At 42.7% G+C, this 17133-nt stretch overlaps 1 protein-coding gene across 2 annotated transcripts in view; it reads right to left on the reverse strand.

Moving 5' to 3' along the window:
* Positions 1-227: 227 nt before the first annotated feature.
* TRABD (TraB domain containing) overlaps positions 228-17133 on the reverse strand; it is a 37629-nt gene continuing 20723 nt past the window's right edge. Inside the window, exons 7-10 of one of the 2 annotated variants that reach the window (XM_081878087.1) lie at positions 15717-15856; positions 8143-8315; positions 5820-5931; positions 228-3331 (exon numbers count right to left, since the gene is read on the reverse strand). In XM_081878087.1, the coding sequence (XP_081734213.1) occupies positions 3154-3331; positions 5820-5931; positions 8143-8315; positions 15717-15856 (603 nt within the window). In that variant the 3' untranslated portion in view covers positions 228-3153. Of the gene's footprint in view, positions 3332-5804; positions 5932-8142; positions 8316-15716; positions 15857-17133 lie in introns of both variants that reach the window. The other variant, XM_081878088.1, reaches the window with a different exon arrangement.

A 17133-nucleotide genomic window follows, 5' to 3' on the forward strand; every position in this document is an offset into this window, starting at 1 on the left:
TTTTGCATTTTTCAGGAAGTAAAAAAAAAATCTATGAATCATCTTTATTCAGTATCCATGGGGCATATTTAAATCAGGCAATTTCAGTTAGGTCAAGCACTAAGAGGCATTCAATATATATCAAATACTGGTAGCCCCATTCAACTGCATTGTGCAGAAGTCTTTGGGACATGGAATAGCATATTCTCTTACCATACACTCTTGAAAGAACACACACACACACTGAATTGGTAAATATGAAATGCTAGCTGTTGGATAGACCTTTTATTCTATTTCTCTCTTTTTGGCATATGGAAATACATAGAATACAGCATGCCTCAAGTCCATCATTTAACATTAGTCCATTCAAGCTTAAGGCTGACTCTTGCCATTCATCTTGTTTTTTGTAACTTTTGTGAAATTTACCTGAGTATGAATACTTTAAAGTAAACATAATACAGTTAACTTACAAAATGGGACTGGAGGAACACAATAAAGAGAGCCAACATATTTGGTAAGATGTAAAAGGTAATTTAATAGCTCCTTCAGCTGATTATCTAACATATTCCCAAGAGGTATGATAACTAACAAAAAAAATATATATAATTGGAAACCTTTTAAAAGGTAAAGGAGAAACCATCAAAATAAAAATAATCATTTCAATTGTTGAAAAGTTGCTTATAACATGGTACTTTCCAGCTCACTCCTTTTTCTTCCAAACAGTTGTCAGGAAAGCAGTATAAGTGGCAAAGACCAATGACACAAACCTTTCTCTCTTGCATCTTGTGTTGAGCTGTACCTGTAAAAAATCAACCTGTGCACCTTTCTCCCATCATTTAACAAATTTCCATTTTCTTCTGTATAAGGTATTCAAGAGGTTTGCCTATGGAGGGTATGTGGAAGAGTATCCCAACTCAAACCAATTAATTTTATCAATATACTTAACTGTTGCGGTTCCAGAGCAAATTGTCTCAAGTGCTATTAACAGGCAAGCACCACCATTTTTATTTTTTTGCAAGATATAATTGCAATACATGATGCAAAAACCAAAAAAGCAGCATCAAATTTCATTTAGGGATATTTGTTTTCATTGATGTTGGGGAATACAATCTGTTAGGCCCTGTAAATCTATCACTTGAATTTAGTTAAATAAAACTTTGGAATCCATCATAAGTCCCATCAAAAGATGTAGAATTCCCCACCAGCATCATATCATCAGCAAAAATACCAAAGAAGAAGAAGACTATAGCCTCCTTTTGGTGAGAACCAAGAACTACACCCAGGAACAATTATTACCCAGCTAATTGTGCATATTTCCTGTTTATCTCCCCTTCCCGGCAACTGGACCTAAGTGCACTTATCTGTGCTGCATTAAGTCCAGTTAATGGAAACTTGCAAAAGAGCATTTTGAAAGACAGGCGGTAACGGTATTAATCTGGAAACGTTTGCTTTGCTAAATATGCAGTCAGGTTGTGGACTATGTCAGCGTTTAGTTTCTGCTCCTCAAATGCCACCTTCTCTAAAGAAGAGGGAGCAGGGAAGACTAAAGTCAGAAATTGTCTTTACTCCAGCCAATGGACAATTGCATAAAAGGCAAAAGGCTTTCCACAGGATAGATTAACAACCGCATTTTTACGATTAATATTCTGTTGAGATGGCAACAAGCAATATGCACTCCAAGGCAATCTTAAGGGCATATAAATGTCTACAAAATGTACATGACAAAATGTTTCTTTAAAAAAATGTGTATGTTAAAAAAGTAGAATTATTGAAAAGGACGCATAAAAGCTACACAAACAAAACCTAGACAGTTTCAAAAAATACTGATTGAAATCTGTTAAAACAACATTCCACTGATTTTTCTTTTAAATCAGCATTTTATTACATTCCACTGGAATTGTGATAAATAGCTTACATGGCATCCGAGGAAGGGTAAATACGACATACACAACAGTTCCAGATTTGTTTTCCCCCAAAAGGAGAAGTGAAACATCATTAGTGGGAGGGATAAGAGTCTCAATAATTTTGCAGTACTGAAATTTCTCCTGACAAGGATTTGGTTTACTAATTATCAGTGACATTAATCTAACCTAGGAGGAACTGTGTGCCCTGTAAACAAAGGAAGTTACCCAACAACAACTTAAGGAGAGAGAGAAAAGCAGACATATTGCAATGTTTCATTTGAGACAGAGAAAACCTTGGGAAAGCCCCCAAACGACAAAGCACGATCTTGCTTGTCCTTCCCCAACTTTCCCCAGATGATTCTGAATTTAAAGACATCTTGAGGGTGTCAGGTTGGGCTAACCAAACATAAGGAGTCTTGAATGGAACTTGTGAGCTTTCCATTAATAAAAGAGTTGGGGTTTTAAAGTGATCCATTTTGGCGGGATACAATGCTGAAGGCAACTTTTTCTTCTAAAAAAAGTAAGGCTTGTAAAAGATATGTAGAGGTTTCATCGATAGCAGCCAGCACGTTTCTGATATTTCAAAAGCTTTTTTTAGCAGTTTGTCTTCTTTTAAAAAAAGCCACTAAGTATAAAAGTTTTCCAGTAAGAAGAGGTCCTTCCAAGTCATCTTATAGGTGCTTGGCACCAGGAAGGATAGCCTGGTATTTATTTACCTGTACCGAACGCACACATACTTAATGGGCCACTGTGCTTTCTAATAGGAACACAACTAGCCTATGGTTTGTTCTGTTCCTCTGGGGGAGAAAACAGATCATGGGACACAATGCACCAGCAAGTTCTCCTGTGCCAGCTTCAGTTAAATCAACAGCTGCATCTTTGTACAGTCTCATTCGTTTCAAAGGTGCTTGCATAATGGAAGTTTCCAGTGAATTGTGTCCGAGGATATTAGATTCTATGTTGTTGATCCATTATATCACCATCTTTATAAATGCACTATACACACATAATAGTATGATATATATGTGTACATACTTTAGGTACCCTATACTGGCATGTCATTTTATGCTGCCCATTTCACCAGGTTTGTGGGCAAATGCTTAGGTCGCAGCTGGTGTGGCGTTTAGTACAGATCCACTGGTTATGCTCCAGCTCAGCATCAAATGAGACCTCTGGACAGAATTTGGTTAAATTTGACAAGTCACTCCTTTCCAACCTAGTTTACGTATGTTAGATCTTGCCCCAGCTACTTGCAGAATCTTCTTCCAATTCAGTGCTGAGGCTTGACATCTGCCAGTTTCTGAAGATAGTTCTGTGCAACGGGCATGGAGAGAATAAACCGAACTGTCCTTTGTCCCATCCTATAGCAGCCGTAGCCCACTAGTCCAAATACTGTGGCCTTTAGAGCAAACTTGAGGATTTTACTTGAGGTTGATGGAGGCGGCACACTGGAAAAAGGAGAAGGGGGGGAGGAGAGACTTACCATTTCACTTATGTTCAAATACTTAATACTTAACACTACTTGCCTATAACACTAAAGTGTCTGCCGTTACCTTTATTACTTGGGTGGGAATCCAGTATGCATCATGCAGCAATATGTGTGTTTTGTTTAATTGTGCCAATGTAACAGCTAATGAGCTTACACACACACACACACACACACACACACACACAAAAACCACCACCACCAGAATAGGGCCATTTTGCCCTATTCTGGCCACTTATCTTTTGGGTAACAGCATACACGATACAGTTCAAGCATTATGAATTGCTTTAAATAAACATAATATTTCATGGATCAGGCCATGAGCTAACAGTCCACATCTGCAGTATTTGTTACATACATCTTACGATTTATTTGTACTATTATACTATTATGGATTTGATTTTTGAAATTCTTTTCATTTTACAATGAGTCTTGCAATATATAAAAATGATTCCGTAAAATTAATTGATTCATACATTTTGGAGAGGAAATCACAGATGGATTTTTCTTGCACTGCTACCTTCATCTAAATGAGCATTTATTGGCTACATTCACATGCCATGTCAAAACTGCATTTAGCATGATGAGAATGAGTTGCAGATAACTTCAGGCTCTGCATTCCACCCCATCATTCTTAGGTGTGGCAGCTGATGCGGGTGGGAGGTTTGAAAGCTATCAGTTCTGCTTTCCACTAACTACAGTTTAGCTTTCCATTCAAACTCTTAATTCCCAACTTATTAATATGAGCAAGAGTATGCTATTGCATTTATATTCAGACTGCAAGCTTCCTAGAGGAACCTGGTTTTTAATTTATTTTAAATTTAAATTTAAGTAGTTGGCCACAGTGAAAGGCAGTATGCTGGGCCAGGCAAGTGTTTTGGCTGATCTTATTATTATCTTATTATGTTCTTATAATATAATCCATGACTTGAAGTTGGTTTGTTTCAAACAAAGCATGGCTAATGTTAAGCTACAGTTTAGTGGTTCCAATAATATGACAAGCTGCATTTAAGGAAAAACGGAAGTGGAACCCTTTATTTGACGCCAAAATGGCCTTGTTCACATGTACCGTATTTTTCGCTCTATAGGACGCACTTTTCCCCCTCCAAAAATTAAGGGGAAATGTGTGTGCGTCCTATGGAGCGAATGCAGGCTCCTTGGCTTCAGCGATAGCAACGCGAAGCGTCCAAAGTTCAGAGAGAGCGCTCCCTCCGCGCTCCGGAGGCTTCGCATTGCTTTCGTTGAAGCCTGGAAAGTGAGAGGGGTCAGTGCGAACCGACCCCTCTCACTCTCCAGGCTTCAGGGATAGCCGCCTGAAGCCTTCGGAGCGCAGCGCAAGTTCCCGCTGCGCTCCGGAGGCTTCAGGTTCCTTCCGCTGAAGCCAGGAGAGTCTTGCGGGAGGTCCTGCTGCGCTCCGGAGGCTTCGGGTTCCTTTTGCTGAAGCCGGGAGAGCAAGACTCTCCTGGCTTCAGCAGAGAGGGAGAGCTGCGCAGCGCCCCTTCAGCCAAGCAGGAGGAGAAATGGAAGGGGCTCCATTTCTCCTGCGGCTTCGCTGAAGGGGTGCTGCACAGAGAGGGGGAGATTTTTTTTCTTGTTCTCCCCCTCTAAAACAAGGTGCGTCCTATGGTCGGGTGCATCCTATAGAGCGAAAAATACGGTAACTCCAAGCCAAATGATGGTTAAGTATGAAGGGGCAAGCAGGCTGGTGCATAGAGTAAAAACTTCTCTGCTTTGCTCCTGTTGTGCTACTGGTAGCTAAACTGTGGTTTGGCTTATGGTTACATATGAACTGAGTCTTATTGTTCACCTCCCCCAAATGTACCACAAGCGACAAGTCAAGATGTAATCTTGGTTACAGCTTGGCTTGTTCTCATCACTCTCAATGGTGACTCAGCATAATGTCTGAATGTCACCATTATATCTACTTGTGGTAGTTTCCAGGTTTATAATTTTGTAATAGGAACATCAATTTTTATAATGCACCTTTAATTATTTTCATTGAAATATTCACCCCAGACACCCTTTCTTTTTTTGAAAAAACCGGGTGCTCTCTTTTCCCGTTTTATTTATAGAGAGCATCAAATCTCAACCTTCAACATACTTCAGATTACAGGAAACAATCTGTATCTCAGGCCTCGGTACTGCGCAGATAAAACAATAACCCAAAATGCATAGCCACTTAATCTTTGTTTTTAGTCATTTGTTCCATAGGGAAAATTGCACAACCAGCTTTCTCCCAAATACTCATTTCTCAGGAGATACTTCCTGCCTAACCAAGGACATTCTAGCATTTTAGCATCTCTGGGAGTTCATCCTGTTTCACCTTTAGTGTCATTAATAGTCTGCCACTATACCTATTCACTGCCTTCTATTTACCTCCTGCCCCCAGGCTAACTGCAGAAATCATAACATATAAGGAAAATGACCAAACCTACCAGAGAGAGAATTACCTCATTATTTCCTGGATGTTCAAGTCTGTATTCCAGTTCTTTTCGATCCCAGGCACGTGACCCATTCCAACCACCCCAACTACAATGGACGGGACGTATCTTCTGGGTTCAGCTGAGACAGCAGAAGAAACATAAACAAAAAGTTCATGTTCAATGTGTTTATTACATTTACTACCACTATTTTTCAGATTCTCTTCAGCCACAGCTCTCAAACAGAAACAAAGGGATACAGTGGTATCTCAGAAGTCAAATGGAATACGTTCCAGAAGTCCGTTTGACTTCCAAAATGTTCGGAAACCAAGGCATGGCTTCCGATTGGCTGCAGGAAGCTCCTGCATCCAATTGGAAGCCCTGTCGAACATTCAGGTTCCAAAGAACTTTCGCAAACTGGAACACTCACTTCTGGGTTTGCGGCGTTCGGGAGCCAAAGCGTTTGACTCACAAGGCGTTCAGGATCCAAGGTACAGTGAACTACAAACCAAACCACAGCAGGCTGTTAAAGCCTATGTAAAAACATAACCTAAACATTTACAGAGGATAAGCAACTTGAGAGAGTGCTTGAATGTATTATTGCTACACACTGAATAAAATAAAATAACTCAACATATTCCTACAAATCCAGAATGGTTAAAAATGAAACCTGCCAGGTGACTTGCTATTCAAGAAGTTACTTCAGGAATTAAGAGAGAGAAAACCCCAGTTTATTGAATGCCTAAGTTAGTTTTTTAAAAACAAAAAAACCAGGAAGCTGCCTTATACAGAGTCAGACCATTGGTCCATCCAGCATTTTTGTCTACACCAGGGATGGGGAACATCTTGCCCTCCAGATGCTATTGGATTCCAGCTTCTATCAGTCCCAGCTGGCACTCCCAATTGCTACAGGGAATGGGAGTTGTGGTCCAACAATATCTGGCAGGCCACAGAATTCCCATCCTGGCCTACACCAACAGAGACTTCCCTGAAAAGGATAATTCCCAGCCCTAACTGGAGGTGCTGAGAATTAACCTCAAGAGGTTCTGTATGCATAGAACACACTCTGCTCTTCCACATTATAATATTGCTTTAGGATAAGTTGCGAGGTTCCCTGAGAGTTCAATGGAATCATTTGAAAATAAAAAAAACCTGTTGTTCATATAACTAGGGGTTATTTCTTCATCTCCCTCGCTTGCAAGGTAAAAACAACTATCTAATCAACAAGCGATTGGTTTGATTATCTGCACCCATGTGCCATCTTCCTATTAGTTTAATGCAAGCATGGCCAAACTTGGCCCTCCAGATGTTTTGGGACTACAATTCCCATCATCCCTGACCACTGGTCCTGTTAGCTAGGGATCATGGGAGTTGTAGTCCCAAAACATCTGAAGGGCCAAGTTTGGCCATGCCTGCTTTAATGCATTGGTCAGCTGGTAAGTCAGAACCTACTTCTGACTGACAAGTCCCACAGTAGCCCTATCATAATACAAACACATGGTACAAAATTCAGAACTGGGTCCTAATACGCCATGTTTGGGCTAAAATATGGTCTTGGATCTGAAAAAAGCTGATTACTAATTTGGCCAGTTCTTCTAACAGGAGCATTATCTAAAAACGTATGACCCCTTTATAAAAGGTACATAGAATTCCTAAATGGATAGTGTCACCTCTCTCATTTCAATAATCCTGCAAATCAGAATACTTTTAATTCCCATTTTGCAGGTAGGCTGCAATATTGGGCCAATTCACATGTCTTGCTATGTTGGCAAAGTCACTTAAATTATCAAGACAGGGAAAAGTCTTGGCAGAGGAAACTGAACAAAACCGTGTATAATTTGAGGGGAAAGGAACAGGGAGCTTTTGTTTTAGTTCAAGCCTTGAACATAGCAGGGAAATGAAGCAAACAGAGGAAAATTCCCTCAAATCTTCACAGCCAATTACAGTGGTACCTCTGGTTACGTACTTAATTCGTTCCGGAGGTCTGTTCTTAACCTGAAGCACCACTTTAGTTAATGGGGCCTCCTGCTGCTGCTGCGCCGCTGGAGCCCGATTTCTGTTCTCATCCTGAAGCAAAGTTCTTAACCTGAGGTACTATTTCTGGGTTAGTGGAGTCTGTAACCTGAAGCATCTGTAACCTGAGGTACCACTGTAGAGCATTTGCTACCTCAGTGAAGAAAAAACTTAGCAACCAGGCCGAGTGGCAGCACCTTCTTGGCTAGTTGGCTAACAGAATTAATCCCAATCTTGTACATTAATCTACAAATATGTGCCTAGATTTCCTGAGAGGCAGCATAGTTGAAGAACCACACCGATGAATGAGTGCAATTCCTAGTCATAAATGTTAACTTACCTTCAGATGCACGAGGTAGTTCTGTTCGCTTTGCAGCTTGCTTCAGCATGTAAGTCAAGTAAATATCTCTTTCTGAGACGATTGTCCGATGAAGATCAGGAAACTCGCCAATCATCTCGGCCATCATTTGCTCCAGCAGATCCTTTTGTTTACACTTCTCCACATCATCTTTACTGAAACAAACAGTTTCAACGTCTACATTATGCTCTCAGTGATGAACGAAAGCAAAAGGAGAAAGAATAATAAACCGAACCGATGCCCTTCGGGTCTCAATAATGCCCAAAATTGTTTGTTTTTTAAAAAACCCGGATGGATAAAGGCAAGCACAAGGAGGGATTTCTCCACTCTTTCAACTTACTATTTCTTACAGAAGAAGCCAGAAGTGCAATCTGTTATTACTGCCTGTCTCAACAGGCTAGCTACTAATGTAGAAGGTAAGGGTACAGTCTGGTATAGCTACTAGCCTTTCAGTATGTTGGATTTCCCGGGTTTATTGCACGTGAAATAACTGCAGAGCAGATTGGTATGTTAGATTCCCATGGAAAACTCCCAAGTGACCCACTCTGAAGGTACTGGGGAGTGTGGGTACAAAGTTGGTTACTTGAACCCACCCTCAACGAACCTACAAGCACGCTTGGAACAGAACCAGGACGTGTAAGTTGCAGGAAAGAAAGTGCTGCTTAACCTCAGAATGGGGTCAGCGATAAGAACGGAATTCGCGGATTGCTTTTTCTGCAGAAAAGCCTTGCTGGAAGACGGCGCACAAAGAGATACAGCAACAGCAGCAACACACACACAATTAAAAAGCACTGCATAAAAATTCAGTTTAGAATTTGGCACAGAACTCTTTCTTCCCAAGGAATCAATTTTCATTTCTGAAAAAACAAACAAAAACAAATTGGCAGGCATCTGCGCTGCAAGTGCAGAGGAAAGAAAAATCAAACCGGTTGTTACCCCTTTCACACTCAAGTAGTGAGTGGGAGGTTTGGATGTGCAAAAGCATATCAACCTCATTCTAATTATAACATGTTAATTCCTTGGGGAGAGAGAGAGAGAGCGCGCTTCAGCCTTGCTCTGCTGTTATAGCTATGTTGCGCTTCTGCCTTGATGCTGCTGAAACACAACAGCAGGAGCACAAAATGCACCTTCTAGCTTGTCAATTAGGCTTCACTTGATAACAATTCTTCCAGCATCAGCTGTAACATTCCGCTCCAACTTACTACTAGGGGATAGCTTCTAAGCATATTCCCAGTTTGATTATTTCTGAACATGCGGCTCATGATCTTTATTACCGTATTTTTCGCTCTATAACACGCACCTGACCATAACACGCACATCGTTTTTAGAGGAGGAAAACAAGGGAAAAAACATTCTGAATGAAACAGTGGATGTATCATTTTTGGGCTTCATGCTGTGGCCACAGACATGTGATCTGATGGTGAATTTGGGGTGACCCAATGCAAAAATCCTGAGAATTCCTGTGGATCCATGCTTTGTAACCACGTTTTTGCACCATTGCAGCCCCAGGCAACAGTGGGTGCGTGATTTTTTTGGTGCAGGCTGTAGCCATGGACATGCTATGTGATCGGATGGTGAATTTGGGGTGACCCAATGCAAAGATCCTGAGAATCCCTGTGGATCCATGCTTTGTAACCACGTTTTTGCACCACTGCAGCCCCAGGCAACAGTGGGTGCGTGATTTTTTTGGTGCAGGCTGTAGCCATGGACATGCTATGTGATCTGATGGTGAATTTGGGGTGACCCAATGCAAAGATCCTGAGAATCCCTGTGGATCCATGCTTTGTAACCACGTTTTTGCACCATTGCAGCCCCAGGCAACAGTGGGTGCGTGATTTTTTTGTTGCAGGCTGTAGCCATGCACATGCTATGTGATCTGATGGTGAATTTGGGGTGACCCAATGCAAAGATCCTGAGGATCCATGTGGATCCATGCTTTGTAACCACATTTTAAGTGGGGAGCGAAGGAAAAACAAAGAAGGGACATGAGAGGGGTGTGCAGAGAAGCAGCTGGCTAAGAATGCAGGAGAGGGATTTAACGGGAGGGAGGAAAGAAAGGCAAAAGTTTCCCCCCACCCAAGCCAGCCCCCCCCTCTCTCCCTCCCTCCCTCCCTCCCTCCCTCCCCCTCTCTCTCCTTCCCCCTCCCCCCCTCTCTCTCTCCCTTCCCCCCTCTCTCTCCCTCTCCCCCAGCAGCACAGAGAGGAATTCCCCTCTGCTTGCCTGGAGGGGAGGGGCTTTCCCTGCTCTTTGTTCCGTTTCAGCAAACACAGCAACGAAACAGAGGAGGGTGGGCAGTAAGACCCTGAGGCAGAATGCAGGAAAGCAGCCACTTCCTCTTTTCAGGTTTTGCTTCTCCGTGCAGCGCCGCGATTTGATTTTTTGCCTGATTTTTGCCTGATTTTTCGGCTCCAGGGACCACACATTCGCTCTATAACACGCACAGACATTTCCCCTTCCTTTTTAGGAGAAAAAATCTGCGTGTTATAGAGGGAAAAATACGGTACATCTTACAATAGCCAAGTCTTAAAGCACTAAACCATGTCTAATAAATGCACCTCTACTCCTGTGATAGTTGAACTTTTATTGTCAGTCACCCCCCACCAAAAAACCCCCATCTGGTTTAGTTGATCCATATTGCATAGTATTGTGGCGTGTGGGGTTTTTTATCCTATTCTCTTTTCCTAGGTGTAACCCAATTCTGGAAAATTATGGTGGGGTGGGTGGGGTAACCAGTACAATAAATAATAATTAAATCTGCAGCCAGAAATGAGACAGACACTTGCACCCTTAGGGTCAATTCACACATTCACGTTCATCACCTAAGTGTACGAAACAGCCAGAGACAGAACTTCTGTTCTGCACTTCTTTGAGCAAAATTCACATCATGATGCATTTTCTGTGTTCAAGACAGGGGGAATATTTTCTGCGGGATCTTGCTATTTTGAATTTTTTTTGAGATCCAAAGGTACACAGCTGTAACATTATGACTCGGGCTACCCACATAGCAGATAGCAAGGCAACCATGCCCCCTATTTTAAATATTCTTCTGTGCTCCAAGGTTCAGAGCAGAATCAGGCGAACCCAGTGGTGGTCAGGATTATTTATTATGAAAGCAATAACAGTTTAGCGCAAGTTTTGGGTTAGCTTACCTAAATGACATATTTTGCAACGCAACCCTATGCATGTCTACTCGGACGTAAGTCCCAATGAGTTCAGTGGGGTTTACTCTCCACTGACAGATAAAAGAACTGCAGTATTGCTTATTCTGACCCACTACCCATTGCTCTCAACTGGCCAACTGTTAAGACACAAACTCCACCTGTATTTCCGACGACAATCTGTTCATGCAAAGTATCTTAAAGTGCAGCGTCACAAACAAAGAGTGTTTGTTGTGGGGGAGGAAGGGAAAGGAGAATGTTAGCTGCTTTGAGACTCCTTCGGGTAGTGATAAAGCAGGATATCAAATCCAAACTCCTCTTCTCTTCTTCTTCTTGAAGAAAGGTAAAAACATACAATAATGGGTCACAAGTTGACCAACCCTGGCCTTCCCTGCCTAGTAGATGTAAAACAATACGACTTGTGTTAGTAATTTACTGCTACGCAGTTCCAGCCGCAGCTACGGTATCTCCCACTTGGGGAGTATTCCAACTCCTTCTGTTCTTATTAGGCTCCCGGTAAGCCCTTATGGAAGGGACCCTGGTGGCGCTGTAGGTTAAACCACAGAGCCTAGGACTTGCCGATCAGAAGGTTGGCGGTTCGAATCCCCGCAACGGGGTGAGCTCCCATTGCTCGGTCCCTGCTCCTGCCAACCTAGCACTTTGAAAGCACGTCAAAGTGCAAGTAGATTAATAGGTACCGCTCTGGCGGGAGGGTAAACGGCGTTTTCGTGCGCTGCTCTGGTTCGAGAGAAGCAGCTTTGTCATGCTGGCTACATGACCCGGAAGCTGTACGCCGGCACCCTCGGCCAATAAAGCAAGATGAGCGCCGCAACCCCAGAGTCGGTCACGACTGGACCTAATGATCAGGGGTCCCTTTACCTTTAAGGCCTATGGTATATCTTTCGGACTGCAGTCACTTTTTGGATGTGTTTATTTTCTCTAAATGCAACGGTTCTGAAGGACACAAAGCTACCTTGTTTGCTCCAGCCACAGCCTGAAACAGGTACGCTATTGCCTTCAAATGCAGGGGAGGAAAAGCAATGCAACTATATTACAAGCAAAAGCAATTTCTTGTCGGGGATCCACCCCGCCCCCCCATTGGCGGAGTGTATATAAACATGCAGAGCCCCATTATGCCCTCTTCTGGGTGCAAAAGGACCCATGCGCCAGTGATCGCGTGTCAATTGGACGCAGCTAAAACAGTCACTGCCTGTATTGTGGAAATAGTGCATTCTCTCCGTCGATCTCCCTGAGAGCCACAACTTAACAACTGAAGGGCTTTCCTAGCATAAACCAAAGGCAGCCCCCATTTGCACAGGGGGGAAGCTAGGCGAGAAGGAACTGGGAGGGGGAGTTATCACCCCCCCCCCAGCACTGGGGTAAAAGCCACTTAAATTGCACAGTCCTCCCTAGTGGGAGGAAAACCCATCCCAGCATTCTCTCCTCCATTTTGTGCACCTGATGTATTCTGGTATCTGCAAGACATATGAAGTTGTCTTATACAGTGGTACCTCTGGTTACGTACTTAATTTGTTCTAGAGGTCCGTTCTTAACCTGAAACTGTTCTTAACCTGAAGCACCACTTTAGCTAATGGGGCCTTCTGCTGCCGCCGTAGCACAATTTCTGTTCTCATCTTGAAGCAAAGTTCTTAACCCAAGGTAATATTTCTGGGTTAGCAGAGTCTGTAACCTGAAGCATATGTAACCTGAAGCATATGTAACCCGAGGTACCACTGTACTGAGCTAGAGAACCCTTGCAATGTTCTTGCATATAAATGATGCTCATACACACAGTTTAAATATCCAACACGACTACAGCTTCTTTTCTCTCTCAGTCTTTTCTTTTTTTCACAGCTCTGTAGTGCCTGATATTTCTCAAACAGCCCTTCTTACCAAACACATTGCTCATTCTATTGCAGACAACGAGATCCTCTTGGGCGTACGACAGTTGCAAATGGTAGAAACCTACTACTGCATATAATGCAATTTTTTATACACGGCAGCAGAAAAATAGCGCTGCGAGGCACTGAATCACACCAAAATGTAAACATGCAAATAACTGCTTATGGTAAAAGAACATCTCACTGATGTTGCTGTGATGGATAAAAATAACCTGAAAATTGCCAGGACAGAAGCACTCGTATTAGAAAAAAGCTCTGTAGCCATGCATGAATGTATCAAATAATTCGCTGACTACCAACACAGCGTAAACAAAGCCCTAGTTACATGCTACTCCCTCGTAGGGCGATGGTATGATGACTGGGGAGTGGGCCTGTGCTTTCAGCCCCACCAATTGCGTTCACTTCCAATAATAATAATAATAATAATAATAATAATAATAACCCATCTGTCTGGGTCCCCCCAGCCACTCTGGGCGGCTTCCAACAAAACACTAAAAAAATACAATAACCTATTAAACATTAAAAGCTTCCCTAAACAAGGCTGCCTTCAGATGTCTTCTAAAAGTTTGGAAGTTATTTTTCTCTTTGACAACTGGTGGGAGGGTGTTCCACAGGGCGGGCACCACTACCGAGAAGGCCCTCTGCCTGGTTCCCTGTAACTTGGCTTCTCGCAGCGAGGGAACCGCCAGAAGGCCCTCGGCACTGGTCCTCAGTGTCCAGGCTGAATGATGGAGGTGGAGACGCTCTTTCAGGTATATTGGACCGAGGCAGTTTAGGACTGTGCCTTTTGTACAGCTAGCTGTAAAGACAACTCAGCAGACGAACTCTTGCTCATACGCAGGGGCAAAATAGGCTTTAATTCACCTGGGTCTAAACTAGGCTTTAATTCACTCCCCACGTTTTTGCGTACACACACACACGCAGGCTGGGAGCCTCAATGGCACCCCTCTGGAAACTTCACCTGGGACAAACCCCCCGACTAGTACCCCCCCCAACGCCGTAGCTACGGCTCAGTCACATGTGTGAGCTCTGTGAAATTGGGGCATCCACACAACCAGGCACCCTGATCATATTGACCCTTTACATGTGAACTTCTTACAGACAACAGGAAAGAATCAGGGGCGCGTCTCAAAGTGCACCCCAATCCACCACACAATTGCTCAACGTGCGAGTAAAACACATGTTTTACAGAGGGCACCAAACACTCACTGACCCTAGGAGCTATTTGGCATAGCTTAAGAGCACTTAAATAAAGAGCAGCTTGTAGGATCTTGTCCTTTTATCAGGCGTTTTTAAACAGGCATCCCCATTTATGCGGTGTGTGTGTGTGGTTACTTTCCAAGGCACTCCACGCTTCGGTGAAATTGCATATACAGTGGTACCTCTGGTTATGAACTTAATTTGTTCCGAAGGTCCGTTCTTAACCTGAAACCGTTCTTAACCTGAAGAACCACTTTAGCTAATGGGGCCTCCCGCTGCCGCCGCACCACCACCATGTGATTTCTGTTCTCATCCTGAGGTAAAGTTCTTAACCCGAGGTACCACTGTAATTGAAACCCATGGAAAAAGCCTGCAGATGTCCTGCCCTCACTTCTCCCTTTTAGTGATGTTTCTGGGTCACTTCTGGATTTGGCGTGATTGGTATACACGGCTGTGAACATACTGAATGCATGTAAATTGGGGGGGGGGGGGCTGCCTGCATTTCAACGGGATGAATGTTTATGTATTAAATTTACATTCCATCCTTGTTCCCAAAGGAGCCCAGGGTGGCAAAACAGGTGATTAAATGTATTTAAAAATCCAATACAGATGAGAAAGGTCTCAACCAACCAGATTCCTACACTGTACAGTGCAGACCTCTGAATAAGGTATGTCAGGAAGCCCTCACCTGAAGGGCACAGTGATCAGTTGGGTCTAAAAGTAAAAGGTAAAATGGTAAAGGACCCCTGGATGGTTAAGTCCAGTCAAAGGCGACTATGGGGTTACGGCGCTCATCTTGCTTTCAGGCCAAGGGAGCTGGCGTTTGTCCACAGACAGCTTTCCAGGTCATGTGGCCAGCATGACTAAACTGCTTCTGGCGCAACAGAACACCATGATGAGTGCCAGAGCGTACGAAAATGCCGTTTACCTTCCCGACACAGCGGTAAATATTTATCTACTTCCACTGGCATGCTTTCGAACTGCTAGGTTGGCAGGAGCTAAGACAGAGCAACAGGAGCTGGGATTCAAACCGCCAACCTTGGCAAGCCCAAGAGGCTCAGTGATTTAGACCACAGCCCCTTCAGTTGGGTGTAAAGGGGTTGGACGGGGAGTTTGGTGTTGACAGGAGCTGGAATCCCAACAATATCCAGAGAGCCTCTAGTCTACTGTTCCAACGGTTGCCCTTTCTTTTGTTGTTACTGGCACCAGAAATATTTGCCAGCACCATCAGAAGATATACCCCAGGGCTGCCTCAAGTCTGAGCACCCAACCACAAGTTGCCACACTCATTCCTACCTGATTGGGTCAGAAAGGAAGCAGAGGCCCCAAGCAAGCTTGACCTTTTGCCAGAAAGAAAGTGCAGCAATGGCCCTCTTGAAGGTCACCGGGATTGGCCTGTCCCCAAGATGAAATTTGCAGAAAGGTACTTTACTAGCCTGCAAGATGAATATGCACATTAGTGATTAGTCAGCATTACATACAACAGGAGGCTAAGGTACTACACAGGATGTGTAAATAATAATAATAATAATAATAATAATAATAATAATAATAATAATAATAAAATAATAAAATAATAATAAAAATAATAAAAATAAAAATAAAAATAAAAATAAAAATAAAAAAACAAATCATTTTCAGTTTAGCTATCAGTCAATACAGGCTTCTTGCACAAAGGTTCTTTCAGGGTTTCATAGCTTACATCAGGCTATTAAGTTGGTTTTCAGAAATGATCTGTTTTCTCGTAGAGAAATTGTTGAAAGCAGAAGAAAAAAGGGACACGAGTAGCAGTAGCAAAGTCTTCAGACTTCTCTGAGATGCAACAGTTTCACTGTCCATTTCTGGGCACATTTCAAAGTGCTGCTTACAGCCTAGAAGGCTTGGGGGCAGGCTACCTCAAGGAGACTACCTTTCCTCTACAATCCCAGTTGAGCTCTTGTCCTGCCAATGGAAGATGAGCGTTTGGGCAAGAATTCAAGACAGTGCCTTCTCAGTGGCTGCACCCAAACTTTGTTGATGTTGGCAGGTAAAACCGTTGTATCTTAAGAGATGTTCAGATTACTGAGTGGATTTGTCTTGTTTTGCATTTTAATCGTAGTGAGTGGCATCTTACTAAGTTTTCCTCAATAGCAGATGAACTGAAATTAACGAACTAATGGATTTCAGTGGGTCTACCCTGGGTAAAACTTAGTTGAACGCCACTCAGCATGTCTAACTAGTCGACAGCTGTTGTCTAATTTTCACCTTCTCTAATTTGATTATTCTTTGCTCGTTACTTATCATTTACACTAATTACTGCTTATACTTTATTGACTGGTCACCATATTGCTATGTATTTCATTGCTAACTGTCATTAACTGCATTTTACATGAAAAAGTGTGGTAAAAATAATTAAAAAATGGTTACGGGTTGAAACTTATCATGGCAGCATTTACAGCTATATTGAATAATTACTAGTTACCAGATCGGATACAAGAGACTCCTCAGACTAGCATGGCTGAGAAAGTGCAAGTGCTGTTATCACAAATCAAATGCAATTTGCGTGGACAATTCACATGAAAAAAATCAAACTCAATCAGTCGATATAAGTTTATTGTTCTAGCTAAAGGCCATGACAAACCCGCAGAAGCAGTACCAATAAACAATACAGATTATAAATCCATAAAGATAAGCCAACAAACAAAATTATCAACTGCAATACCCATTGAGAAAA

This window comes from Podarcis erhardii (assembly GCF_964252035.2).
Source record: "Podarcis erhardii genome assembly, chromosome: 10".
NCBI classification, from domain to species: Eukaryota; Metazoa; Chordata; class Lepidosauria; order Squamata; family Lacertidae; genus Podarcis; species Podarcis erhardii.